This window comes from Oxyura jamaicensis, chromosome 6 (assembly GCF_011077185.1).
Source record: "Oxyura jamaicensis isolate SHBP4307 breed ruddy duck chromosome 6, BPBGC_Ojam_1.0, whole genome shotgun sequence".
Lineage (NCBI taxonomy): Eukaryota > Metazoa > Chordata > Aves > Anseriformes > Anatidae > Oxyura > Oxyura jamaicensis.
The window spans coordinates 5,769,886-5,796,434 of record NC_048898.1 but is presented as its reverse complement, the minus strand read 5'-3'; the positions used below and the strand labels follow the sequence as shown (position 1 = coordinate 5,796,434).

General features: G+C 46.9%; 1 protein-coding gene across 1 annotated transcript; it reads left to right on the top strand.

Annotated features, from left to right (window-relative positions):
- The first annotated feature begins 3,872 nt into the window (after window positions 1–3,872).
- Window positions 3,873–20,634, top strand: ZNF365 (zinc finger protein 365). The gene is made up of 4 exons (XM_035329399.1): window positions 3,873–4,601; window positions 12,644–12,824; window positions 15,571–15,608; window positions 18,240–20,634. The coding sequence occupies exons 1-4, from the start codon at window positions 3,895–3,897 to the stop codon at window positions 18,484–18,486; spliced, it is 1,173 nt and encodes a 390-aa protein (XP_035185290.1). The 5' UTR covers window positions 3,873–3,894; the 3' UTR covers window positions 18,487–20,634.
- The last annotated feature ends 5,915 nt before the right edge of the window (window positions 20,635–26,549 follow it).

Below are 26,549 nucleotides of genomic sequence, written 5' to 3'. Positions count from 1 at the left end.
GGGAGAGGCAGCTTCACTAAAAGGCTCAGTTCATCCTGGTGCACATTGCAACTTCCAGCTCAGATGTTCATCCCCCTAGGAAAAAGAGGTGCCAACTGTGGCTGTTCCTGTCCTCGAGGGCCTCCTCCTCATGGTTAAAGTGCCCCAGGACTTCTGCCTGCGCAGGAGCAGCCTCCAGCACACGGACAGGTTCAAGCCCGGGGCTGCCATCAAAGAGCATGTGCTGCCCATCAGAGCACATTTGAGGATGCCCAGGTAGGGTGTCCCCATTTTCACATGGGAAGGGAGGCCCCAGCAAGGGATGTAATTCGCAAAAAACAAGGCAGTGCCTCAAGGACACAGCCAGGGACAGGCTCACAGGTTGGTGCTGCATCTGTAATCTGCCAGCTGTAGCTTTTGAGCCCATACAAATCTCCCATGTTACAACGAGCACAGTGCGCAGTAACCCTGTTGGAAGGCAACCTGCAGCCACCTCACCCCACCACGAGCCAAACCACCATGACCTGACAGCTCTGGGTATGGACGAAGCAGTGCAAACTAACATGCAAGAGAACGCTTTGTTCCATTTTTTTAACCAGAAAAGCATGAATCAGTATGGGTAGAGAAGAGCAAAGTGAAACAACTCTCACCTCCAGCCAGGGGTAGCCTACGGGATCACTAAGGAGTTCTGCAGAAAGGCTGGAAGCTGCTGCCAAGCCTGGAGTGACAGACTGCTACCAGACCAAGAGCACCCTCACAGCATGCAGCCTCTTGTTACCGTGATAGCAAAACTCATTCGGAAACATAGATTTTACTTAAAAAATAAAATAAAATAATAAAAAATAAAATAAAATAAAATAAAATAAAATAAAATAAAATAAAAATAAAAATAAAAAGCAAGCAAATTGACTTTCAATGATTAGATCTAAGGCTCCCCTAACAAGAGGAAGGCAACAAGCTGGCCAGCACTGAGCAGCCACACAAAACCAGGTGTACATTCCTGTTCTCTTCCTTTCAGTTCACTTTCGCTGCAAGGGCCGTGCTGCCCAATTCTTATGCTAGAAATGCACCTCAGAAAGTCTTTTTCCTACTAGGTGGTATGAGTGTCTGTGGCAGTAACATAGAGCTTGTTGTATGTTTGATACATCCTGAATTTATCTGCACACAAAGCTAGTATGAATCCCAGTCCAAGGCACCTCTACCGTAAAAGCCACTAAAATAATTCCTACAAGCGTTGAAGGTCTTCCCTTGGACTAACTTGTTACTTCCTTTCAACAAACAGAGGAAGGAGATAAATATTAAATGCAGATAAGTTTCAGCATCTCAAAGTAATGTGCATTTGTAGTTCACGCTCAAACCCCAAGAAAAACACTGCACTTTCCAGCATACAAATTAGCTGAACTGAAAAGGCATACCTATTTCAAGCACAGCGTTTACAGCAGAACAAGGGGGCTGTGGTACTTGCCAAACTCCAAATCCCATCTGCATGCAGTGGTAGCGGACGTGTGCTTGTGTGCGTGCATCCTGGCATACCTATGTATAGTTCAATAAAACGTCCACAAGGAAATGCTGCACAGATTCACGTCTCCTGCAAACCGGCTGGATCACGCAATAAAGACCAGAGAGGGGTGTGGGCACACCGGGGAGAGACAAAAATTCCTGACAACCCTTTTCAAAGCAAAGCTGTAAACAAACAAGGGAAAGCAGAGGCTGATGAATGCAGCCAGACTGATAGTAGTGAATCCAGCTCTACGCCACAAGAAAAAGCCCCCGCAAACACTTCAGCATTGTGAGCCTGAAGGGGAAAGTGGCTGCAAATAAAAACAAAACTGACTCACCTATTCTCCCCATCTAGGAAGATAAACAACCAGTGTAACTCTTGAAAAGCAAACTGCATGTTTTTTTCAGCTACCTTCACTAAAGTGGAGTTATCAGCCAAACAAAATTTACTTCACCTTTGAAATATGATTTTAACCTTGTGAGCACCCTCAAAATAGGAAGAGGTCAACTTATAATTTTCCAGCCAAAATCAGCAACTATGGGACCAGGCCTGGTTGGTACGGATCACTACCTAAAAAAGCCGAATATTCTCAATATTCCCACCTTCCGTGCAGCACCAGGCAGGTTGTTACATGCTAGTTTCATTTAAATAACTTTTATCCCTCTAGAAGACTTATTGAAAAGTGTTTAAAAGGATCTTGAAAGAAAGAGATGCATACAAATAAACTGGATAACACTCCCCCAGCACTTGGCAGAGCTTCAGAGATGAGTCATACATTATGGCTGTGTAAATCTGGGCTTGTGTGAGTGGTAGTGTTGGGTTCTACCCACTCCAGGTTTAAATCACAGGGAATGAAGCTCTGACATGTAATGGATGATGCATGTCCCCCAGTGTAAAATGCACACTTGCTGATGCATCATGGGGAGATCAGTCCTTGACGAGTACTCTGAAAATGACTGCACCACACATCCAGACAGGAATTATCACCTGGCTCCCTCAAAGCCACCATCAACATTTTCTATCCCCAGGACCATGATACAGCGATAGGACAAGGGGGAACAATTTTAAACTAAAAGAGGGGAGATTTAGAATAGATATTGGGAGGAAACTCTTCACTTTGAGGCTGGTGAGGCACTGGCACAGGCTGCCCAGAGAAGCTGTGGATGCCCCATCCCTGGAGGTGTTCAAGGCCAGGCTGGATGAGGCTTTGGGCAGCCTGGGCTGGTGGGAGGGGGCCCACCAGCCCCCATGGCACGGGGTTGGAACTGGACAATTTTTAAGGTCCCTTCCAACCCAAATCATTCTGTGATTCTATAAGGGCTCACATTACTGTCAGCTGTCAGGGGGAAATCAGCTCTTCTGGATGTGAATGTGGCCTCAGGTAGCACCCTACAAGGCACAATGAGAAAAGAAAGGGAAATGGCCACGGTCAGACAAGGTTAATACAGGACAAATAACTTGTGCAAAAAGTTGCAGCCTGGATGGTAGCCCACACACTTTGGAGATTAACTGAAGCTCTGAAATGCAACTCGAGTAACTTCCTTTGAGGTGCCATCTGGTGAATCATTTACTGGGAACGTCTTAATCACATCAAAGGCATCCATCAATGCAGCGGATTTTCTCAGTGTTCAGGACTCCTCCTGCACGCTGCACTCAAGGAACAGATACGTCAGCACAGGATTAAACTTTACTGCGGTGCTTTCTCCCACTGTAATAAAGAAAGTCTGCAGCATATTACCACCATGGCCTGAAGCACTAGATTTTAGAAGAGCAGTATTTCACTATTCCCTCAGAAAGGCTGCCACTCTACAGCCTTGCTCATGTTTTTGGAGATATCTAAGAACAGGCACACATCGGTGGTACAGAGAAGTAAGCCGAGCAGCACGCACATCGCCCTGCTGCGGGGCAGCGTGCTCGGGCTGCCACCCAGAGCAGCAGCTCTTCGCTCTGGGCACGGAAAACCCGTCCGTATTGCACTGCCCGGACCCTGAGAGCGCACCGGGGCAGCGCTAGACGCCGAACTCTTCCTGCCTGCTAGATTTGGCTTCGGAGCGCCGGCTGCCCAAAGCGGGCGGGAGACGGCTCCTGGGAGGGGGGTGGCCCGGGTCCGCGGGGGTCCGGGGGGCTGCCCGGCGCTCTGTCCGCCCGTCCGTCAGTCGGCCGCCCCATCCCGCCCCGCCCCTCCCCGCCCCGCGGCGCGGCGCTCGGCCTGATTTACGGCTCTGCTGCAAACGGCTCCCGCAGCGGCTCCGCTCCCGGCTCCGGCTCCGGCCGGGGCAGTCACCTCGCGGCCGGGGCCTGGCCCCGCAGGCCCGGGCGGCCCAGGCGAGCGGAGCCGGGGCCCCGCGGCGGCCCCCGAAGTTTCCCAAGTTCGCCCCGCCGAGGCGGGGGGCGGGCTGCCCCCGCGGCCGGGGATGCAGCAGGCCGGCCCGGAGCAGAGCGGGTTCCCGTGGCCGGAGCCGCTGCCCGGTGGCAGCCCGTGCCTGCCGTTCCGCTGCCCGCGCTGCGGGGAGCGCAGCCGGTTCCGGAGCCTGTCCTCCCTGCGGGCGCACCTGCAGCACGGCCACGGCTACGAGGAGCGGCGAGCCCCGGGCAGGGGCAGCCTGCTCTTCCCGCTGGGGGACGCGGGGCCGGGCTCGCCGCCGGAGCCGTGCGCCCCGGGCAGCCCCCCGAGCCGCAAGGCGCCCTTCGCCGCCTTCTGCGACGCCTCGAGCGAGGGGCGGCCGGAGCCGGACGGGCCCGTGCCCTGCCTCGCCGGTTATGTGCCCGCCGGCTCGCCCGGAGAGCAGGCGTCCAAAGCCGGCCTCCCCGCCGCCGGCCTCGCCGCCGCCGACCCCAAAGCCTCCTTCGAGGCGCACGTCAGGGAAAAGTTCAACAGGATGGTGGAAGCCGTGGACAAGACGATAGAGAAGCGGATCGACAGGCTTACCAGAGAGCTGGCCCAGAAAACGGCGGAGCTGCTGGAGGTGCGGGCGGCGTTCGTGCAGCTCTCCCAGAAGAAGCAGGAGGTGCAGCGGCGGGAGCGGGCGCTCAGCAGGCAGGTGGACGTGGCGGTGGAGATGATCGCGGCCTTGAAGCAGCGCCTCACCGAGTCCGAGGAGGAGCTGCACAGGAGAGAGGAGTAAGTGGAGAGCGAGGGCTGGGGGCTTGGCACGGGCCTGCCGCGCTCCTGGGGCAGCGAAAGCCTCGGGGGGAGCGGAAAGGGAACGGTTTGGTTGCTCGTTTATTGTAAAAGGGCCTGGTGCCCACCCCCGGGTGGTGACTCCACTTCTAGAGATGCAGCTCCCGTGGCGGTGTCCCCAGCAGGTAGGGCACTGCTCCCCTGAGCAGTGGCTTCGGGGAGCAGCAGCTCTCTGGTCACTAACTGTTGAATTTTGTTATGCCTGTGTTGCGACCCTGCTTCCGTGGGGTAGAAGCAAGTGTAAGCTATCATCACTACGTAATCTGACTTACACTGACACCTTTAATCTGTTATCTTTTAAAGAAGGCTGGATAAGTGCTGGAGGAAACGTGTAACAAAACTGAGCAGCACCTCCTCCCTGAAATCACCCCGCTGCGTGAGGGGTGCCTGTGCACAGAGACGGCCTCCTCCCGTGCTGCAGCAAAGCCCTGCTGGACACGGTGCTAAAAGGCCACACCAAGTAGGTGCTTGGGGTGGACAGCACTACGAACCTGGAGTCACTTACAGGGCACGGGAACCAGAGTCATTCTGGCTAACCCAGCCCATCTACAAATATGCTCGTGGTGCATCCATTAAAAATGTAGTGATAGCTGATATATTATTTATACATGAACTACTTAGTTTATTCAGCACTTGCTGAAACCTTTCAGGCTTTCTGGAGCAGCACAACTTATTTTAGAGGAATGCAAATGAAGAGTCTTGGTAATGGAGTGCCTCCAAACCAATTCACAAGCTTACAAAGGGAGATGCTAGTTGCCATGACGCTGATCTTAGAAGAAATAAGGAAGGTGGTGTAGGAGTTCAGTGTAGGAAGTTTGGAGGGCTTTCATCATTCCTTCCTGCAGTCTAAGGACTAGAAAGAAAAGATGCTGATGGCTCCTCTATCAGTAGGAGTAATCGACAGTGAGGCAGTGCAACTGATCCCCAGGAGAGGGGATAGATATTCAGCACCTCTGATTTCTGAAATATTAGGTCAACTTCATGGACAAGAAGATTCAAGGACTCAAGGTGAAGCTAAAGGTAATAGTGGAACTGAGAGAGAGACTTGAAAGCATGCTGGAAAGAGGCTGTGAAGATGTGTAACTTACAGTTTGAAGTAGTTTTGATATTCCAATCTAGCCAAACTCCCCCTATGGGCTCTGTCACAGCGTGATTCATCCTACCTCTTCTAGAAGAGTATCTGAGAGTGGGAGGAATTGCTCTGTGGAGGTTCTTCCCTTTGCAGACTAGAGAGGGACCACAGGTAAGCAGATGTTTTAGGCAAGATGCTGAACTTGGGATATCTAAAATGAAGAGGCACGAATTGTGTCCCACACAAAATCTCTGAGAATGTGCGTGGGAGAGGAGTCGTGCAACACCAGCAGCACCTCATCGTAGCACCAGCAAGGGCTTGCTCACCCCCTCCCTGCCCTGCATCTGGAGCTGAGGTGAGACAAGGGGATAGAAGGGAGGGTGCCCTGACCTCTCAGCTCCTTGCGTTGCTGCCTCAGTGCAGAGCACTGTCAAGGCACTCTGAGGAGGCTGGGAGGATCAGACAGGGTGTGAGAACAGGTAGAGTTCACAGAAAAACTGATTTTTTGTTGCTCAGACAGCTTCTGCATTTCCCATCCTGGGGGACAGCAAGGGATACAACCATAGAAAACTGATATACAACAATTGAATACAACGATGCTTGAATTAGGACTCCATAATTAGGAAATTGAGAAGGAAGACATAAATAATGCTTTGTAAAAGCATCTTGACTCTGAACCTCTGAAAATGTCTGGGACATTTAGTTTTGTGATGCTAGCAGGGAAGCTCTGCATGGTATGCTGTGGTAGAGGGGAAAAAAACAGATCTTCATGGCTCTGGGAATGACAGTGTCACTTGTTTGGTTTTCTCTTGGACCACTGGTAAATTTTGAGACCTGTCTATATATTCATCCCTCTGTGTGTTCAGAAACTTATGTGGTGTGCTGAAATGACTTTCTCCTTCAAAAAGGAAGATCTCAGCTTTGGCTTTGGTTTCTGGAAGAAGTCCAGATGATTAGAAAGCCAAACAAGACTGCTTAATGGAAATTGCAGGAGTTCTCACTGCAGATTGTGAAAAGTCAAAGGCAGCCCTTAGGGACTGCTTTGATACTTGCTGACCTTCAGAAACAAACGCTTTCATCAGTTTCTTTGGACTATTTTTTTTTTTCCCATGAGCAACCTTGTGAATATGGATAACTTCTCTCAAAAGTAGTACTGATATTGATCCACTATAGCTGAAAACTTGTTCCTCTGTCCTCTTTGAAAGAGGAAAAAGGAAACACCTTCCTCCCAGAAACGTCTCTGTCACCCTTTTTCAAAGGAAGTAAAGGAAAGCAGTGTTCCTTTGGGTTTGGAATGGTTTCCCCTACTACCAGACATCAGGAATAGGGTGCATGTGAAAAAACAGAAACAGGTTATTACCAATAGCACTTTAGATCTCAGAGAAAGAGACAGGGCTACTTGAGATCAGTCTGTGGGTTTAAAAAAGAAAATTATTGTAAAAAGAAAAATTCTAGTCCAACTCTTAGATAAGGTCACAGAAACTCTCCTTTAGAGTTTTTTTTTTTTTTTTTGAGAAAAAGTTGGCAGCTGGTATGGAGGTGAGTTGTAAAGGGTAGGACAGGTGGAGGTACCGCGCTAACTATAGTAATACGTAGTTAAAGCAGTAACACTAGGCACTGAGAAGTCCTAGAGCAGGTGCTGTTGTGTCACTTAGTCTCATCAAACTTAGAAAGTTGAATGACCAAAGTTTTTTTTATTATCACTATCTGGGAGGCAGAGGATGTTCTAGAGAAGCAGGCACAGCTACTAAAGGCAGGTCCCAGTTTACCAATCTGCCTTAGTTGGACCCTGAACAGTTTTGGTGAATGATGGCCACAGCGTCAAGCCTTCAGCAGAGCTGCTGAGCAAACAAATGATTTAATTAGAAAATGTGCCCTGAAAGGGATTATTCAATGTCTGATGAAGGAGAATGCAACTCAATGTGAGCACTGTGATGTTAAAGCTAACACAGGAGCCTTCCCAAAGGGAGTAAGATTGTATTGAATAAGACAGCAAGAAAACCATTGAAAATAAAACCAGTTATGAACTCCTTCTAGAGGACACCTAGAGGCTTGGTTCTGGAGGTCATGTAAAAACAATGAAACTAGCAGAGTTTGACCTTTTTCTTCACTGGGTCTAAACAGGGTATTTGAAGTTACAGTCTTCAGTGGTGACTTAATTTCACTTTGTCTCCTAATTATAGGGCAAGAGCATACATGTAGTAAGTCATCATATCTCTGACAGTATTTTCTTTAATCAATCTATTACATTTGTTTTAAGACCATCTGGTCATGCCTCTGCTCTGGCATAGCCTGCAATAAAAGGGCTATTTCAGAATAGCTACTGTGGTCAGTGGTTATTTTTGCTACTGGCTTCACCTGAAATTTGCAATTATTGGAACTATTTGTTCAAATAACAGCTTGACAATGGGATTAAGAGCTGGCTTTTAAAGATCACTGCAATTTTGGCTTCTTTGAAATAACAGCTTGCCTTTAAATATGAGTATCACTTGTACAACAAACCAGTTTTGCTTTTGATGACCACAACTAGATGTTGGTTTTCCACCCTTGGTTTCATGGGGTCCTGCTCCCTCTTCCCCATGTCCTTTCATCTTCCCACTCAAGCCACTGCTCCCCCCTCAGCTGCGCTGGTTGAAGTGTAGCAGGACTAGCCCACAAAATGGGTCTGGGAAATAAAGCATTTTAATCCTCACAGTGTCACCCCAGTAAGCTCAGGGCTCAGATCTAGACCACAACCCAGCGAATGGGTGCAACCGATGGGACAGTAACTTTCTGAGAGGAGGAGGTGTGAACCTCTTAAATCAAATGTGCTGATAGTGGTGTAGGAATGTGAAACCGCAGCCTAATGAGCAACAGATACCAGCCTTCAGGCAGAGAAGCCAAAGGGATGATGGATCGGGTCAGCAGCCTTCATACTTAATGACTGTTCATATTTTAAATAGCTTCTCAAGTAAATGGAAACTTGCTTTGGTAGGAACTTCCCCGTCTTTAGGTAAAATAATAGCATAATTTGTTTCTCTATCCAGTTTAGGCAAAGTGCAATTCTGTAAAGGGATTTGATGCTTGGGTGCAGAGTCTGCCCAGAGCCCTGTGCCTGTCTCCACCTACGGAGCAGTTGCAGGTGTCCAAGTTGCTGTAAATAGTCCTGGGACCAGCGCTATGTATCTGTAGGAGGGTTTGGTTGCAATGTGTGAAACCATTATCCCTTCTTGTCAGTTGTTAAGGAGCTGGAGCTGTCCCAACCTCTGCATCTACTCTGCGTATCACGTGTTCATCCGCTGAAAGCCAAGCGAGCACTAAGGGCATCTGCAGGGTCCGCATGCCAGCAACTGCCCTGGTAAACAACAACTGCAGCTCACTAGTTCTGCAGGGACCACCCTGTGATCTAGTGGTGAAGGCGAAAGAATGAATTTCACCTAGGCTGCTCTGATTTACGACTTTATTTACCATATCTGACACTGTGTTTGGGAAGAGCTCTTCTCTGTCTGGCAGCACGGGCACCTGCTGCTCCTCTTGGACATGCCACATGCCCCCCCCCCCATGCCACAAACTGCTGCCCTCTGCTCTCTGGGAAGGAGCAGTCATCCCTCCTTATAAAAGCATCTGTCTGATGGAGGTTGCAGCACCCAAGACAGAGCTGCCCCTTCTCCCTGCTGCCCAGTCATAGCCCTTCAACAAACCATTATGCTGTACAACCCATGTTAATATTAGTATTGCATCCTGTAAGAAAACAGGATAAATCACTCTGCTGCCCATTACAGACATTTACAGATGTCCGAGCTGCACTGAGCATCATCGAGTCCACGCAGAGGACGCGGTGGCAGGACCTAGCGCCTACAGCGAAGACCAGAGTGGTGCTGAACGAGAAGAGGCAGGAGGCTGCAGGCTGATGGAGCAGAGAGCAAGCGGGAGCAGAGGAGAGTGGGAAGGAAATGCTTCTGAGAGCAGAGGGGCTCCAGGGGAGCTAACAGCTCTGCATAACCTTTCCTTAATATAGCAGCAGCACTCCAGATGTAGAAGGATCAGCATAGGGTAGCAGAGACCTCCAAACAGAAAGGGCAGTGCTTCTGGTCTGAGCCAGGCTTTAATAAATGAGTCCTCTGTCAGGTGACTGCTGCTGACAAGGCTGTTCTGTAGATACTGAGCCCAGCAGGCCTGTGCTGCTGTGCTCTCTGTTTTACACCTCCACCAAGTGGGCCCTGTAATACTCGCAGGCCCACCTTCCCCCAACTTCATTAGGAGTCATTAGCTGACCTGCTGGGAACATCCATCTTTCCACAGTGCCAGAGCACAAAGTAAAAGACAGAAACCATCGCATAACATTCCCCCAAAATGTGGCAGAGGCCTGGAGAAATAAATTGAAAACAAATAAGAACAAAATCAGCACATCTATTAAAAATAGATACTAGAAATAGGACTGTAGAGAGAGGGCTCCTCTCTCTCTATATTCTCTATAGGGCTCCATATTCCGGCTCCTGTCTTCATAGAAGGAACTTACAGAGTGGCTGTACAATTTCAGCACAAAGGAAAAGTTTTATCTAAAAGTTATTCAAGGCAGATTCATAGATTGTATCGAGACATCTGAACAAACAGAGAAAAACGATGGATACATTTTTCCTTTTTTTTTTTTCTTGCTATCCTACAGATAACAAAATGGTGCTGCTGCTGCTAGTAACAGTTGCTACAAGTAGTGACTTGTAGGATGCCAAGTTACCTTGAGTAGTCTAGAAAGCAAGGAGAATACTAGGGAGTTTATTGAGTTTATGTGCCTGTTCTCCTGAGCGTGATTCAAGTCTTCCAGAAAAAATTCCCTTTTCCCCCATCTCCCTATGTGCTGCTCACTAACTACATGTTCGTAGGAAAGGAAAATTTATGGGTAATATATTCATGCCATGGAGCAGGAGATTAATGAATCCTTTTTAATTACCTTTACTGGCACAATTACAAATATTAGCATTCATTGAACTATCAGCCTCCTAAAAACAAATGCCGGGTCCTTGATGTGATGCTTATGGCCTCCAGATACAGCCAAGCACACAAGCTGGCTGCGTGGCCATGGCAGGGACGTGCTGGTGGTGTCCCAGGCTGGCCAGTCCCTGCTCTGCCCCAGCGCTTCTGCTGGAAGGCTGCGTGCAGCTCACCGTCCTTCCCCAAAGGAGGGATTTAGAGCCAACCTGGTAAGTTTCTGTCCTTTGAGCTTCCTGTCCACTGCAAAAGAGTAACCTGCGGCAGTGCCATTGGCTTCGTAAATCCAGAGTAGCTTCATGAAATTAAAGGAGTTAGTGCTCTAAGTGATGTGAGAACAAAGCCCTCAATGTGACCTTACTGAGTTTAGATTTGCTTCCTCCTCAGCATCCTTCAGTGGCTTTTTATTACCAAATCACTCTGAGCAGTCACAGAAACTACAAAGCCTTGAAACAGGAGTTTAACAAACAAGGTACCTCTCAGTTTCTTCAGCCAGACTTTGTGGTAAGTTCATATAAGCTAACCTTCATGAGTGTGCTCATCCAAGCAGTACGTGCTGGTTTTTAGCTCATTCCTGCCGCTAGGATCAGCCATGTAAACAGCCTCCTGACGCACTCTGCTGTGGCTTAGAGGAGGCAGATGCAGCGTGAAGTTTAAATGGCAGATTTCCATGGTTGACCACTTATGCCTAACTTCGTAAGACAAAACCAGCTCACTTAAAATCATTATCTACAAGTATGCTGAGTTAAAACAATCTTTGATGAAACACAGAGAACATTTGGATTTGTTATAAACAAGCAAAGCTTTGAAAGGCTATTACTGCTACAAAATGTTTCCTAGTTTTGCCTTAAAATGTTATTTTCTCAGGCGCTGTTATTTCCACCGAACAATCATGCCCTGTTTCATTTGGCAAGCGTTGGTTCCTCCAACTCCCACACCCTGAGTTTTGTACAGAGCAAAAATTAATGTGGCTTCACTGGCAGAGCAGGAACTGTTTATCCAGGCATCTAGTAACTGGGGAAATCCTGCATGCTCAGATTTGCCATTTTCTGTAATACATGGCTGGCTGTATCCAAACGTTTCCCACCCAGAACTCCTGAAACGAGGCCCAAAGAGTGGCTCACTTAGCACCACGGGTATGCAGAGCCCTTCAAAATGTGCTCTGTCTCCATACATAGCTGGGACCTTTCACAGTCAGCAGTGCTATTTGTTGCTTCCAATTGTGCTACCAGACAAGAAGCATTTCTAAACTCCTGACCTAAACCTTGGTCTTCCCACACACTTACTCCTTGCTCAACGATCTCTAGATTCTCTCTTCATCTCCTGTGCTCCCACTAGCTCCAGCTCACAGCGCTGCACTTGGAAATACTTGCAGGATTGCAGCCAAAACAGAGCTTAATGGCCACGGCAGCTCTTTTAAGTTAGGAACTACCACAGCGGCTCTTTTAAACTACCACTGTAAGATTTTGATGAACCAGGAAGATGATCTGGGGGTTTCATCCGCTTCTCTTCATGTTTCAGGACGGATAGGCACATTTATAAATAAGAAAAGAGAAGGTAGATCTGGTTTTGGGTAAGTGGCTAAGGCTGTGCACAGGTACCTTGAGTGGCGAATGGTTTTGCTTAATGAAAGCATTTCTGCCCTGCGGTCTGTGGACCAACAGGATCTATGGACTATTTCCAGGAGCTCTGAGAGTGTGACAAAAAAAACAACAACAAAAAACACTGTCCATAAACTTAAATTCAGCATTCAGGGCTTCAGATCTTTAGTCAGTGTCCGCAAAACGATTGAAATCCCTTAATGGAGGGGAAGGACAGTAATTAGCTACCATGGGATAGCACCATGCAGAAGAGGAGAAGCCATCAGTAATTTTATGACAGCAGTGAGACCGGGGCTCTCCCCATTATTTACATGTTGCCTCTCTGTGATATTTTGGTCTTACAGAGAAGTTGTTACTTTCAACCACTTCCTCGAAGAAGCGGCAGAAAAAGAAGTGCGGGGAAAAGCCAGGCTCCAGCACTTCATTGAGAACCTGCTGCAGCGCGTGGACCTGGCGGAAAGGCAGCTAGAGTATTACCAAAACCAGCAGATCGCCTGCAGCCACACGGATGTCAGCGACCACGTGGTAAGCCAGCAAAGTCCTTTCGTTAATTCTCACCCACCACCAGAGGGAAAGTGCTTGACTTTCAGTGTGAGTAGGCTCAGTGGGACAGGCTAATTGCTACTCCTGACAGATCTGGATTTGTAAATGCTTCTTCAGACTTATGTTTTATTTATGTTTTAAACCGCCACTTCTCGTATTTGTCATGCCTTACACTGAGTGTGTGTTAAGTAGTAAAAGGTGAGTTTCAAACAATTTTGAGTCTCGTTATAGAAACCTAAAAGTTCTGGGTCTCACTCACATGAATTTTATTTGCAGCTTAGAGCTCTTGATCATCACTGTAATGGGTGGTGTGGAAAACAACCTGCAGCTGTAACCAAATCATAGGGTAATGAACAAAGGCAGCAGGCAGATGAGAATTCCAGCTTTGTGCCCTTACAGCTGCAGTCAGGTACCGCTACCTTGGGGATGGGAAGAGCAGCGATGGCTGTAAACGTTGCTGGTACCCTGAGCCACACAAAACAAGGCTGGTGCTTCCTTCCTCCTTTGCGAGGGTGCTGCAGCTGGCTGTTCATGGGCCCTGGCAAGTGTACAGCAGAAAAAATGACCCTGGCAGGACAGCTAACCTGGCAAAGGAGGAAAAGGTAAAAGCAGAACCAAGCACTGTGCCTTGTGGTAACCTCAGTGCTGTTGGTGACCAGACATTCCCACTCCTTGTGCTTGTCATGGCTTCCTGCAGAGCCAGCAGTGGGACTTTGACTAACGGGGTCAGACTGGAAGTGATAAACTGGGAATAAAAAGCAGGGTAGGTCTTGCACTGATTTGGGATGGCCAAATGGGTAGTCATGCTGCCCAGAGAACACTTTCTTGACACCTCTTGGGTCTGCAGCAGCATGGAAAAGGGTGTAGGAACAACATGTAGAAGCTCAGTTTATCTCATCTGGACTCCATTTGAGCCAGACTTTATTTCCTTTTGAACAAAGAAGCAGAGAGGATGAGAACAGTAATCAGAGATGGGAGAAGGAGAGCAGAAAATAATAAAATATTTGGCAGATTTTTTTTTTCCAGCTTTGGCTATTGCTGATGTTACCTTTGCTGGAAACAGTTTCCCTTGTGTCGACTTGGCAGTCTTCTGGAGATCCCTAAAGATTTTCAGAAAGGATGTGGATCCCTGTAATGGACACGTAAACCTGCTGGCAGCTTTCAGCTTGCTTTCTGTAGTTCCCTATCAGTAGACGTGTAGGAAGAGTGAATGGATTCCCACAGGCCTGTCAGACTAGACTCCACAGACTAGAAACCACTGCTGTCTGAACAATGCTTTTAAAAATAACATTATTTCTTTAAAAGCCCTCATTATTACCTCTTAAACTCCCTACAAAGCATTACATTTATATGGCAAGTTTTATCCACGACTTCTCCAGAACATTTCAGTTTCAGTGAATACCACATACTGCCTATGCTAAGTAATTGCTCACCCTCGTGGAGGTGAGATGAGAGGCATTTCATCATGCACAGCACGAAAGAGGGCTGTAGTGGCAGAAAGCAAAGGTTTCTGTAACCACGTGGAAGACAAAGACCTATAGGCAAGAACCAAATCAGTGGATGCACTGACATGTAGTGTAGGGCACCTCAAACAGTGTCTGTGAGAACGCTGAGGGGGGTGTAAAGATGGGCCTCGGTATTAAATCTCCCATGCTCTTGATATGTTTACTGGGGTCCCTGGCTCAGCACTGTCCCCTGGGGAAGGCAGTAGTTTTTGAGGCAGCTGCCCTGCTCTATGAGTGACTTCAGCATTGCTAAGGCCACCCATCCAAATACTGACCAGCCTGACCTTCGGGGGTAATTACAGAAGAGCACAGCATGGGATGGCTCCAGACTCCCATCCAAGATGTATGACAAGCAAAGTCAGGCTGGGCAAAAATCCATCTGCAAAGCATGGAGAATACCAGGGACAGAGGGAACATTTGCTTGGCTCAGCGACTTCATTAAATGATATTCAAAGCCTTGGTCTAGTGACACTGATGGGAGATCAATACACAGAAGCCTGTAGGAACGCAGACTGATTTAGGCTGAGCTGGCATCAAATGCCTCCTTTCCTGACCTCCACTACAAGAGGAACGAGACAAAGTGATTCCAAGCTGTCCATCAGGCGGTCATAATAAATGAAGTCATGCAAAGTTCATGCTGCTGGCACCAAGGTTACGCTATTCCTAGCTAGTCTTGAGATTTGGGGTAGGGAGGGAGAGAAACACTGGTGTTCCTGCCCTCCAGCCCGGAGTGCTGCTGGAGGCAGAGACAAGAGCTGGTAGTGGAGGTTTTCTAGCTGCTTGTGTAAAGGAAACACATCACTGCAAAATTAAAGGCTCTGAGAGAAAGCTAATTTAATACAGTTTATTCAGGCACTGTCCCTTATTAATTATCTTGAACACAATAATTACTTCTCATTGTACCGTATTGTTTAATCTAAAGTGAAGCATCTCTGTTCAACCCACACTTCTTTAGCAATTTACTGTGATTATAATTATGACAAAAATAACGGGGAAAAGTCCAACGACTAACAACAAATTTTAAAAACTAAGTAAGTTAGAGGAATCACAACCTGAAAAAGTTTTTTTTTTCCCTAGGTTTCTTTCATGAACATTTTTCTTGTACTAACAGCAGGTGAGAATGGAAATGTGATTTTGAAGACTGCATATATTTTATCTCCATACTTTAATTACTTGATAATTTAATATTAATATTTACCACCTGTTTCTTTTTTTCTTTGCAGTTTACAGACATTTCATTAAATAAGAAACCCAGATGCCTGTATGTATGTCTTTTTATTTTTCTCTTACTTAAAGATGTAACTTGACATGCTTAAATTGCTGCTTTTGCATTTCAAATTGATCCAAAAGCCTGAATCAGGTTGGGTTTGGATCAAGTTCTGTACCTTAGCGGGGTCTGTATTTATGAGACGTAATGGAAGAAAAAGAGATTTCTGCTAAATCAGGATTTCTGTTCCATCAAAAGATTTCTGCTAAATCAAAAATAAAATGAGATTTTCTTTAAAGGAAAATGAAGAATAATTTTGTGTAAAATAAATGATACCTTTCAGATTGACTTTAATAGCCTATTGCAGTGCTACAGTTGTTGAATGTCTTTGGTAAATGCAAGTCAAGTTTCAGCTGAAAATATCTTTTACATTCTGTAGGTAGGAGAGAGACAGTTGTCGTTTCCTAACTGGCACTAACACTGTCAACTTAATCACATGTAAGCAAACAAGTGTCCTGAGAAAGTACGGCTGCTAGCAACATCTCAGGTTACTCAAGCAGCTGTTCTGGGAGTAGAACTACTATGGGCTGTTTTGTCAAGGTAAAGTCTTTGGCCTGAGTATAACCCAGTTTGGAAAGATCCATTAGTTGCTGACAAATAGTGGGAGATCAATATGTAAAATTGTTCAGAGGTTTCTGTTTGCCTATTGATACAGTTCTCCTTTAAAAGACACTGGCAAAACTAGCATTCAGTGGTAGCCTTTATTTGGAATTATCAGATTAAAAATAGCCCAACTTGTCCTACAAAGCAGAGAGGATAGAGGAGAAGATGCTCAGTGGGGTAGGGAGGGTTTATTTTGCTCTGCCTGCTCTGGGTATAAAGCAAATCTCAGCCTGATGCAGTGGGAGGTGTCTCTGCCTATGGATGGGCTTTAAGTCCCTGCCAACCCACACGACCCCATGATTCAAAGTTCAGCATCTCGGAGTCACCTGTATTGAGGAGCTGCCTGTCTCCGTGAAGCAACGTTGCCCACACCTAGAGCCAGCAGCATTGCGTTTCAGCGTGCGATGGCCTGTGTCTTCAGCCAGCTTGAATACCTTCTTCACCCTGATTACTAATTAGGGGCAGAAATCCATCTCCTCTGCCACAAACTGGTTTAATTTAAATACAGTTCAGCTCTTTTAGGCAATCCCTTCCTGCCATCTTAACCATGACCTGATCTGGTTTTAACAAAGCTGCCAGCAGGTAAAGCCGTTCTGTAGGTAAGGCTCAGTTCCTGTGCTGACAGTTGGCTTTCACTGCCTCATACCAACACATGCAGAGGTTTTCAAGACACCCTGCGGGTCTTTCACAGAGGTTGCTTCAAACGAGGGCAGATTTGGAGAGAGACACATGAAGAGCAACACATTTTGCTGGTACCATGTGTGATTCAAACAAGGTCTCTGCAAGTCTGTGAGGAGGAGGGGAATGCAGAAGTATCGGGTAGCTTTAAAACAGTGCAACGTTGATGGCTGTTGCTGTAAAGCAGGACCAGCTGGGAGGGTGGCACAGGGAGAACAGAGTGAGGCTGCACATCCTCATGGGAGAGGGCTCGTGCTGTGGTACTTACACAACTGCAGCTTTTTCCAAAACTGGCCTTACCAATGCACAGTACTGTCCAGCTCCCAGGAGAACAGCACAGATAGGTTTTCAGAAAGGACGAGCTCTGGAAAATAGCCCTGTGGGAGCCCTTAAGAGACTGACGCACAAGTACACACATCTGTTCTTCACTTCAGTCACAGCATCTGGGCAGACACGAGCTGGTGTCTGACATCCACTGTGCTGCTGTTACACTACATGTATCCGCCATAAAACATTCTGAGATGATGTTAAAAGGTATGTGACTTAGCTAAACTGTGGAACTGAGGTTTCAAAATACAAATCTCGGAGCAGAGGGCACGGCTCAGCCCGCACAGCACCACCATGTATTAACTCCTCCTGAGCTCACCGATTTCATCAAATCCTGCCAGGCCTGAACCATCGCACAGAGAACAAAGAATTCAGCTCACTTTGGCCTTTAAGATTTTGCTCCCTTCTTCACGCCAATTTCTCTATTCCCCTTTCCTCTTCTCCCTTTCCAAATCGCAGCCTAAAGCAAAGCCAAAGTGTCCCGGGTGGCCAGCACAGCGGCAGAGCCGAGTTTCCTGAGCTACTGGCCACTGGCAGCTGCGGTCCCCTAGCACTTGGCAGAGTCCCAGGCAGTGCTCAGATCCCACCAGAAGCCCCCACAGTTCCTGCACCCACTTTCTGCTGTCATTGGGACCATGTGGTCTTCCAGAGACACGGGGACAATTGCAGAAGGTTGCTGTGAATATGCGTTATCTTTAAAATCTCTAGATTAATAAGTTAACAAGGATATAGACCTGAGCAAGGTGACAGTGCTCCAAAATCAGCAGAATCATATCCTCATTTGAAATGTAGATGAACGTACATGAAGAGTCCATCAGTAATGTGTAGTTCCTGTAGCAAGGGATGATTTTGATTATGGAGAAATGTAATTTATATTGCAACTGTTCCTAACTTTCAACCTGGTCCTGTAAAGCAAGGCTATTCTGCCTGCAAAAATATATGGGTTTGGGACATTTGGGGGCAGCTTTCACTTTGCAAGACTGAATAATTATTAATAATCACTCTTATTAATTTCAGGAGCCGAGGAAGTCAACACGCCTCATACAACATCCCCGACACAAAGCCTCATTCCTTTCAGAAAGGAAGAGTCTTGCTGAAAAAAACAAAGGAAGAAAAAAACAGTTTGCAGCCAGTCAGATGCTTCTACGAACCTGTTGATTGCCCAAGAGAAATCTGGAGAGCCCAAAAGAAAGGTGAACCAGTCTGCTCTGCCAGGAAAGTGAGTGCAAAATCCAAGATGGGTAAAAAGAGCAAACAGCTATAGGAACGGCTAACAATAGAAAGTAACACAGGAGCTTGGCTTCAGCAGAACAAATACTGAATGAAGTCAATCATCCCACTTTTTCCTATCCATCTGGCCATGCCAAAACATAAGATATAATATATAGAAATGTATACAATATGGAATATTTATATTATTTAGCAACGCCATTCCCTCTTTGGGCACATTAGAGAAATGACATTTTATTAAGTTTACACAGAGGGTTTTCTATCTATTTATTTATTTATAGAGCTTATTTTAAACAACTGCAGTTATCTTGCTGGGCAGTACTGTGGCTGTACGTTTAATTATTCTAGTGGCAGCATGTAGCTTGGTAATTTATTTTCCATCTATGCTGTTGCTGAAGTTCAGAAGAATCCATTTAATCGGCACCCAAATAGTCACTCTTCCAGCTTAGGCAGGTGTAAGATCAATGATTGACTGTTACCTGTGCAAGCATACGTGGACACAAAAAGCCTACTCGGGCTGCTTGAAGGCTGCTCTAGCAGTAGATTGCTACCCTGGATTTTCACCGGGAAGCCCAGTTGGGCACACCTCCACATTTCGTTACCTCCGTTAAGCAGCCCAGTCCTGCCAGCAGCCACGGTCCCTGCTGGTGCAGGTTTGGGTTGCTGCAGTGTCTCAAGCACAGCTTTCACACCCCAGCAGCTTTCTCCTTTGGCACCGGCCTCTGGTGTCACTCAGCAGCGAGGGCAGAGCATGCCGGGCCCCAGGAGGCAGCTCAGCAGTGAGCAGCAGCAGGCAGCCAGCCGCAGGGAGCAGCATGCGTGGCACCCTGAGCAGTGCCTGCCCTTGGGTTGGTCGGAAAAGGCCTAAAAGGGCTGTATCACAACCTAACCCCTTCAAATCTTCATCTCCATGAAGAGTCCTTTCAGGGGAGATGGATCCTCAAATTTCAACTAAAAGTCCAAGAGTGATGAAGACAGATGACCGCAGGATGGGAGTACGGGTGTTTACAGTGGTTTGTGCCAATTAAAAGGATCCTTAATTCATCAGAGTATTTATTAAGATGATTTTTCCGTGTGTACAGTTTTTTGGTAACCTGAATCCTCATGCCATGTTTACAAATACGAACATCTTGTTGATGTTACTGAAGAGATTGTTTTCTCAAGCAACAGAAAGAATAGATGAGACAAGTCTGCGTAAATTATTTTTAAATGCTCATAACAGATGTAAATTGTTTTTGTGGAAGGTGATTTTTACAGTATGTGTATAAAGATTTGTGAAAAATGTTTTTCATTTTTATAACTATGACTGTAAGCAGAACCGAGTATTAAAAGGCAGTGTATCACTATGATTACTGCTGCAATAAGCACCCGAGTTGCAATATTTTTAAAGCAGAAGAGGACCAGTCAGTCAGCTCAGGTCAGGTAACGACAGGTGTCATACATCTGCCAGTGCACAGAGCTCCCTGAAAGTAGCAGAACAAAGAAAGAGTATTATTCCTCACTTTATTTTAACTAGTGGATGTGGAACTATCACATACGTGTTTAAAGTTTCTCAACACTGTTTCGGTAGGAAGTCACAATGTAAAGTCAGTTCGGGTATTTAGCTTGTACTGACATTTTAATATTTGTTTAACTGTCACAAGGCCACACTTGGCCTTACACTTGCCATGGTGTGGTGAAAAGGATTTGTCAATTGTGTTGCATGGGTTTTGGTCGGGTCGTGTGTTACAAGAACTTGCCTAGGAAAACCATATCATAGCAACAACCTTTAGGTTTTTTGTATTTCCCACATCCTACAGACATGAAGAAATGATAATGAAGGTGATCTTTAGAATGGAAGTAAATACATTAATATGTTCCTTTATCCATTTGACACTGAAAGAGTATTTTTATTTTTAAATGCCTATCTATTAGTCACCAAAGTTAAGTGCAACTACTAGTTCACAGATGAGATGTTTATTTTGTTATTTATTGCACCAAAATCTTGACTGTAAGTGGGGGAGGAAGAGAAAAAAATAGAGTGAAAGATGCTGCATGTTCTTAAACTTTTCAATTTAAGTTACAGTTACTTGCTGAACAAATGCTGGGTTAGTTAATTAGAGAGAAATTGGATCGGATTGTAACCCCGGATAAAAGCTTTTAGAATATAAACATTCAATAATAAAGATATATTTCTCAGTTACTGTGTCATTTACCTTTGTGAAAATACAGACATTTAACTTTGTGAAATGTTTCTTACAAAAGCCTACCCAATAGCAGAGAAAAAGACAATGAATAATAGTCCCATTTGGGCTTCTGGTTATTCCTCAGATAAAATGCCACTCATCTTTCAGAGCATTACAAATTAACCTGAGAGACACCTGCAGCATCGTGGCCCCACACAGCTCCCACATCGTGCCACCTGCCCCTCTTACTGGAATGGTGCTCGAAAATAATTCCTAAGGTAAGCCACATGGTCAGACAACCTGCCTGCGTCAGGGGTGGGGAGAGAAAGGGGCAGCCATGGAAAATTAAGGGCAGAAGGTCTACTGGGAAATGTAGGCAGCTTCAGTCATGTTTATGTGATGTTCTAGCCCATCTGTTAGTGGATGCCTGGTCATCAAGAGGACACAAGTGCTGAAAGGTGCATATCCCACCTACACGTCATGTCCCACTCAGAGGTGCAGCACCTCAGAGAAATGTGTCCAGGCACCAGACTGTGTAACTGGTGTTAGCCTGGGACGACTTTGGGAGCAGATAACGCCGGAATTGGAAAATGTCTGTTTAAAAGTATTTTAAAATCTAAAAACTGAAAATGTTCTGACAAAGCTGACTACTCATCTTTGAAATTGAATTGAAGCCCATTTTGCCCTTCCAGACACTTTGAAGACATCCAGGTGGGTTGTATGCTCCCATCAAAGTGAAATGCAGTAGGACCTGGCCGCCTAGTTCGCACACATTTTAAAATAACACCTTGTCTAAAACTAAAAACACCTCGGAGCTGTACGTATGCGGGATGGGCCCTTACAGGTGACCTTTGCTTAAAACAAAATGTTCTGACTGACGTGTAACGTTATCGGCCAGGAAAACAAGAGACTAATTGAAACCTAGACCTTTAATTAGACTACTTCATATAAAAAACACAATTATTTTGAGATGCTCCTGCCAGCTGAAGAGAGCACATGTTTTTAAAGCACTTGATGGTATCTGACCCCCCTCTGCCTTGGCAGTAAAAACAACCTTCTCCTGCCAGAGGAGATTAAACACATTTGTTTTGTTTCCAGGAGAGTTACTGGAAATATTCAGCTGGGTATTTGTATTCAACAGGATGGCCACCAATTAAACCAGGTACTAGGTCAAACAAATTACCACTTTTATCATCCCTAATAATCTCTTCCAGAGCCACCAGCTCTTTCAGTCTCCTTGAATGAAGTCCTGCTATTCTCTCCCTTTATTCTGCGTCACCAAATAGTTGCATCTATTTGTTCTTACATCAGGCTAATGCTGATTATTTCCATACATCCTGTCTGAAGTGGTTGGAGTGGACTATTTTAGTGCTCTCTGCAGTAGGCATAGGCATTTTTTATTTTTTATTTTTTTTTTAGAAAACATAATCCCAGAAGTGATTTTATGACATGAAACATGCAACAAGCTCTTAAAAATAGATCCTGTTGTGACACGAACAAAATGTCCTTTCCCGGTTTGTTGCTAATGCTGCCACCCTCTAGTCAGCCACTTTTTGCAGTATGGTTTCTTGAATTGTCCTCTGCATGTCCCTCCAAGGAGGCTCAAGCTGCACACGTTAAATGCAGTCACTGGTTTGAGAAGCCCTTTTCCCCTTGTCTGTACTAGCCATGCACACTGTGGACAGGCAAACGTTGGCTTGAAAGTTTCATAAAGGGTGACAGAACAGACACGAGAGATGGCAGGTTCCTTACAACCTGTTACAACAGAGGAAGAGGCTCTTCTGAGGTGGGAGAGGAAGGAAGACAGAGGGATCCCCAGATGCCTGGGAAGTTGCTGTGTTCTGGGGCAAGGTGAGGAGATGAGAGCCACACGGACAGCAGCAACGCAGGCATGTTACTGCCGGCTGTTTCCTACATCTTGTGCCCTGCAACCTACCAGAACATATGTAACGTGACACATTCACTCCTTAAATCATGCCTTAGACCTGTGTTTTGAAGCCTAATTACTGATTTCAAAGTAATAGGTTTTAGGATGAAATTTTGCAAGAAACTCCTCTGATTGCATCCCTGGTATTCATTCAAGAAATAAGAAAAAGGCAAAGAGACAAGCACAGCAGCACAATATTAATTGTTCCTGTGCCAGACTGCTTGGCCCACCAGTTGTCCTGAGGTCCAGAGGTGACCTCCTAAAAACGAGGCAGTTTAATTATCCCCCTCTGTGCAGGGCTGTGCAGGCACCTGTTGGACAGGAGCAGGTGACAGCACTGGTTCTGCCCGCAGCCAGGCTGTGCCATGGCAGCCGAGCCACCCTAGAGCAGGGCCACCCCTGGCCAGGGCCACTTTGCAGGAAGCAGCCTGGGGCAGAAGGACCCATCAGCAGCTACAGCCTGGTGTCAGCAGCCTAAATTACCCGGATTTTAAAGGAACTGAACTCATTTCTGTGCAAAGAGCCAAACAGCTCCAGCTCCTCAGCACGACTCTGGCTGCCAGCAGAGCTTCTGGCTTCCCAAGGCTGCTCAGGCTCCCACCAGCCCTGCAAAAGGTTTGGGGGCAATGGGAAGCGCAGGGGCACATGGAAAAACTCCACTGCATGCAGCAGCCCTGAAAACACAACTTACAGCTGTTTGGGTGCACGTGTGGGCTCCCCCTGCCCTTTGCCCCTCCCCATGGGCAGAGGAGGTGTTTCAGCCCTGCTTTCAGCCCTGCTGGGAGCTGAGGGGCCCTGAGGAAGGGCAGGGGGAGCCCGGTCTGCCAGCAGAGCCCTATGGACGTACTCCTACAGGCTTCAAGCATTTGCAAATAAAGAAACTAAAATCGTAATTAGAGCTATAGTGAAGGAGCTGCAACTCCTCTATCAGTTCATTTAATTGCCATGGTGACCACACTGAACCATCAAGAGCAGGTTTTATTGCCGAGTCCTGCTCCGCTGGAAGACAGATTTGTTAGCAGCCATCACCCGGGCTTCACCTAAAGCCTCCTCTCTGCGGAGGGCAGCTGAGGGCAGCAAGCAAAAGGCAGAGCCCGGGTCCCAGCGAGGTTGGCAGGACACTTGCTAAAGGACAGGCACAAGTTCAAGTTTCCAGAATCGTAGGTGGGGAAAATGGAAAGGAAGACGCAACTGGTGCACTCAAAACAGATTAACACGGCATGCCCTAAAGAAGAAGGGATCGATGCACCAGTACAGGCTCTGTCCCCCTCTATTCTTTCACTGGGCTTCAGCAACTTTGTAGTTTTGGTTACAATTTGTTAACAAGGGGACAGGGGTGCACACTGCACCCCCATCCCACACAACATTCCTAACCCATCTTCCAACCTACACCATTAAAGGACTCCCAAGAACCAGCTTAATTTTTATTTTAGGGACAGGGGCTTCTCTTCATTTTGCGCTAAGTAGATGAAAACCTGCATCATGGATCCCTGTCTTCCTGGATTTCAGGACTGGGGTTACATTACATGGAAATCTGGATGGTGGAAAAGGCCCGTTCACCTGGGCAAAAGTTAAAATAAATTCTACTTTACCCATGTGTGCCATCGAGGTGCCTGAGAGGCAGCCCATGGGATTCAGCTGCAACGAAGGACATTTCCCATTGTGCTAAAAGCTGCTCTGAGTTCAGAATCAGCCCATCAGATGTGAGACCCGTCTGAAAATTCTCTTTTTGGGGAAAAAAAAACTTGAAACAGACATCAGAGTTTGCAGATGAATCCAGACCAAGCTTTTTTGCCACTAGGTGGTGATGGCTGATAATGAATTGATGCAGCATCTCCCGTGTCCCACGGCTCACGACCAGCTCACTCTACCCTGGGGCTTCACATCCCCAGTCGGGGTTTTGTGTTTGTTACACTCCAGCAGGCTCTGCCCACACCAGAGACACTCTGCAGCACCCAGCCTCAGGCTGAGCTACAAACTGACGAGAGGACTTCACCAACCAGGTGCAAGTGCCACTTAATTAAAATAGCCAGGGATGCTGAGTGAGGAGAAGCACAACAAACGATGTGTTACTAGTGGTCACATGCAATGCAAACAGCATCAGCTGTGCCAGTTTCACAACCACACAAATGACCAACGCTTCTTTTTTGGATAGAGCCAAAGCTGCACAATAGCAGCCATGGGCAAAAAGCAGAGTTTTCCACAACAGCAGCCAAAGGCTCAGGCAGAGCACGTTCGTGATGTGCTGGGATTTTAACGCATTAAGATAAAAGCACTGCTGCCAAAACAGGGCAAACACTCCTCTCCTCCACGCAAACCGCCTCAGCAGCACCAGGTGCCCGGGACAAACTCCTCGGGCTGTAGGGTGCCCACGCGGCTGCCCCGGTGCAGGGCTGTACCCTGCTGTCCCCTGCACCGTGCCACAGCAGCTGCAGCCAGCCCCAGTGCCCCTTCCCCATCCTCTCATGAGCCTGGCAGCTCCCACCCTTCCTGCTGAGTGCATGACTCTGCTTCTTCCTAACCCTAATTAAGGGGTTTTATTCTTATTATAGAAATTAAGTCTGCTTGGAACAAAACGGCAATTTTCTGTTATAAAACGATGACTTTCTGAAAGACATAAGAGGACTAATGCACTCGGCAACAGCTAATGACTACATGCCAAATGGCCCTTTGCTTTTAGTGCGCACCCACCTGCGTCTTCATGCTCTGCCACAGCCTGTGTGCTGGTCTGTGCTGAGGAACGTACCGGCCGGTCAGGAGGTGCCTCGGAAACGGGGGCTGCGGGGCACAAGCCCCCTCTGCAGGGAGATGCCTCCACCCCAGAGCACAAGGGCTTTGCTACGGGGCAGAAAGGTGAGGGCCAGGAGGGCGGCAGCTGCAGGAGGGGAATTCCCTGCAGACCCCTGCAGGGGGGCTGCTGCACAGCTCCCAGGTGGGTGCAGAACGACTCCAGCTAAGATGACCCACACCTGGGCAAGGCACAGACAGGAACTCAATGTACCTGTTACGCCCATCACTATGACATTTACCAGTGCAATATGCATACGGTGCTGATTAACAGCTGTTTGCTGCCCCAAGAAAGCTTCAGGGAGCTTGAAGATTGCAAATACGTATTAAAAAGGTTGTGGTTGTGTGGTTGTTGTTTTTTTTTCCCCAAAGAACATTAAGATGTCCTAAATATGTTTCAACCCAGCTGGCACAGCTCCTCTTTCGTGCCAGAAATGACTCCTCCTCTCTCCTCGAGCACTTCCCCGCTTCAGCAAGCAGTGCCCCACGGGGGAGGCAAGCCCGCCTGGCTGGGGTGCCCAGAGGCATTCAAGGAGCGCCTCAGAGCAACGTAGAAGCACGAACGCAGGATTTGCCACTTTCAGAGCAATCCACATGCAGAAGTCTGTTTTTATGAAACATTAGTCAGTTTAGATAACAACAAATCAGTACAAATCCAGTATTCAAATAAATTACCAGCTTTGAATAGCTGACCCACTTTATACATAATCTTGGCACACAATCTTGACTATGAAATTTGAGGCAGATTGGTTTCAGCTTGGTCAACTTGGAAAGAAAGAAATGAAGAACATGTTAAAACGGGGCTCCGAATTAAGGCTTCTTTCAAATTTAACTTCAGCGCAAGCTGCCTTGTTCTTACACTGATAGAGAGACTACCATCTCCTGCAAGCATCGTGTTTAGATGATCTGCCAGTCAGTTTCCCATGGAAGTATATTTGGTTGACAGACACCGCTTGAACCTGTCTTTTGAGTACTGTGCTACATGTGTGGCGAGTACCACTTGCCTTGCTACGACACACCAAAAAAGCATTGCTGACCACCAAGAACCCTTCCCACCCCTGCAAACTGTACCGTGCAGGCACGTACAGGGCAGTGCACAGCTCCTGAAGGCAGCATTAAGGAGAACGGTAAACACCCCGTGCTAGGATACATGCATCTTGTAACTAAAACCCCAAAGCACTTCTAATCTGAATTAACCTACAGCTTCTCTGGGACTGT

Excerpts from the sequence above, each read along its gene's own strand:
- ZNF365 (XM_035329399.1), top strand. The coding sequence starts at position 3,895 with ATGCAGCAGGCCGGCCCGGAGCAGAGCGGGTTCCCGTGGCCGGAGCCG. Across the intron at positions 4,602-12,643 it reads GAGCTGCACAGGAGAGAGGA|AGAAGTTGTTACTTTCAACC; the intron begins GTAAGTGGAGAG and ends TTGGTCTTACAG. Across the intron at positions 15,609-18,239 it reads AATAAGAAACCCAGATGCCT|GAGCCGAGGAAGTCAACACG; the intron begins GTATGTATGTCT and ends TATTAATTTCAG.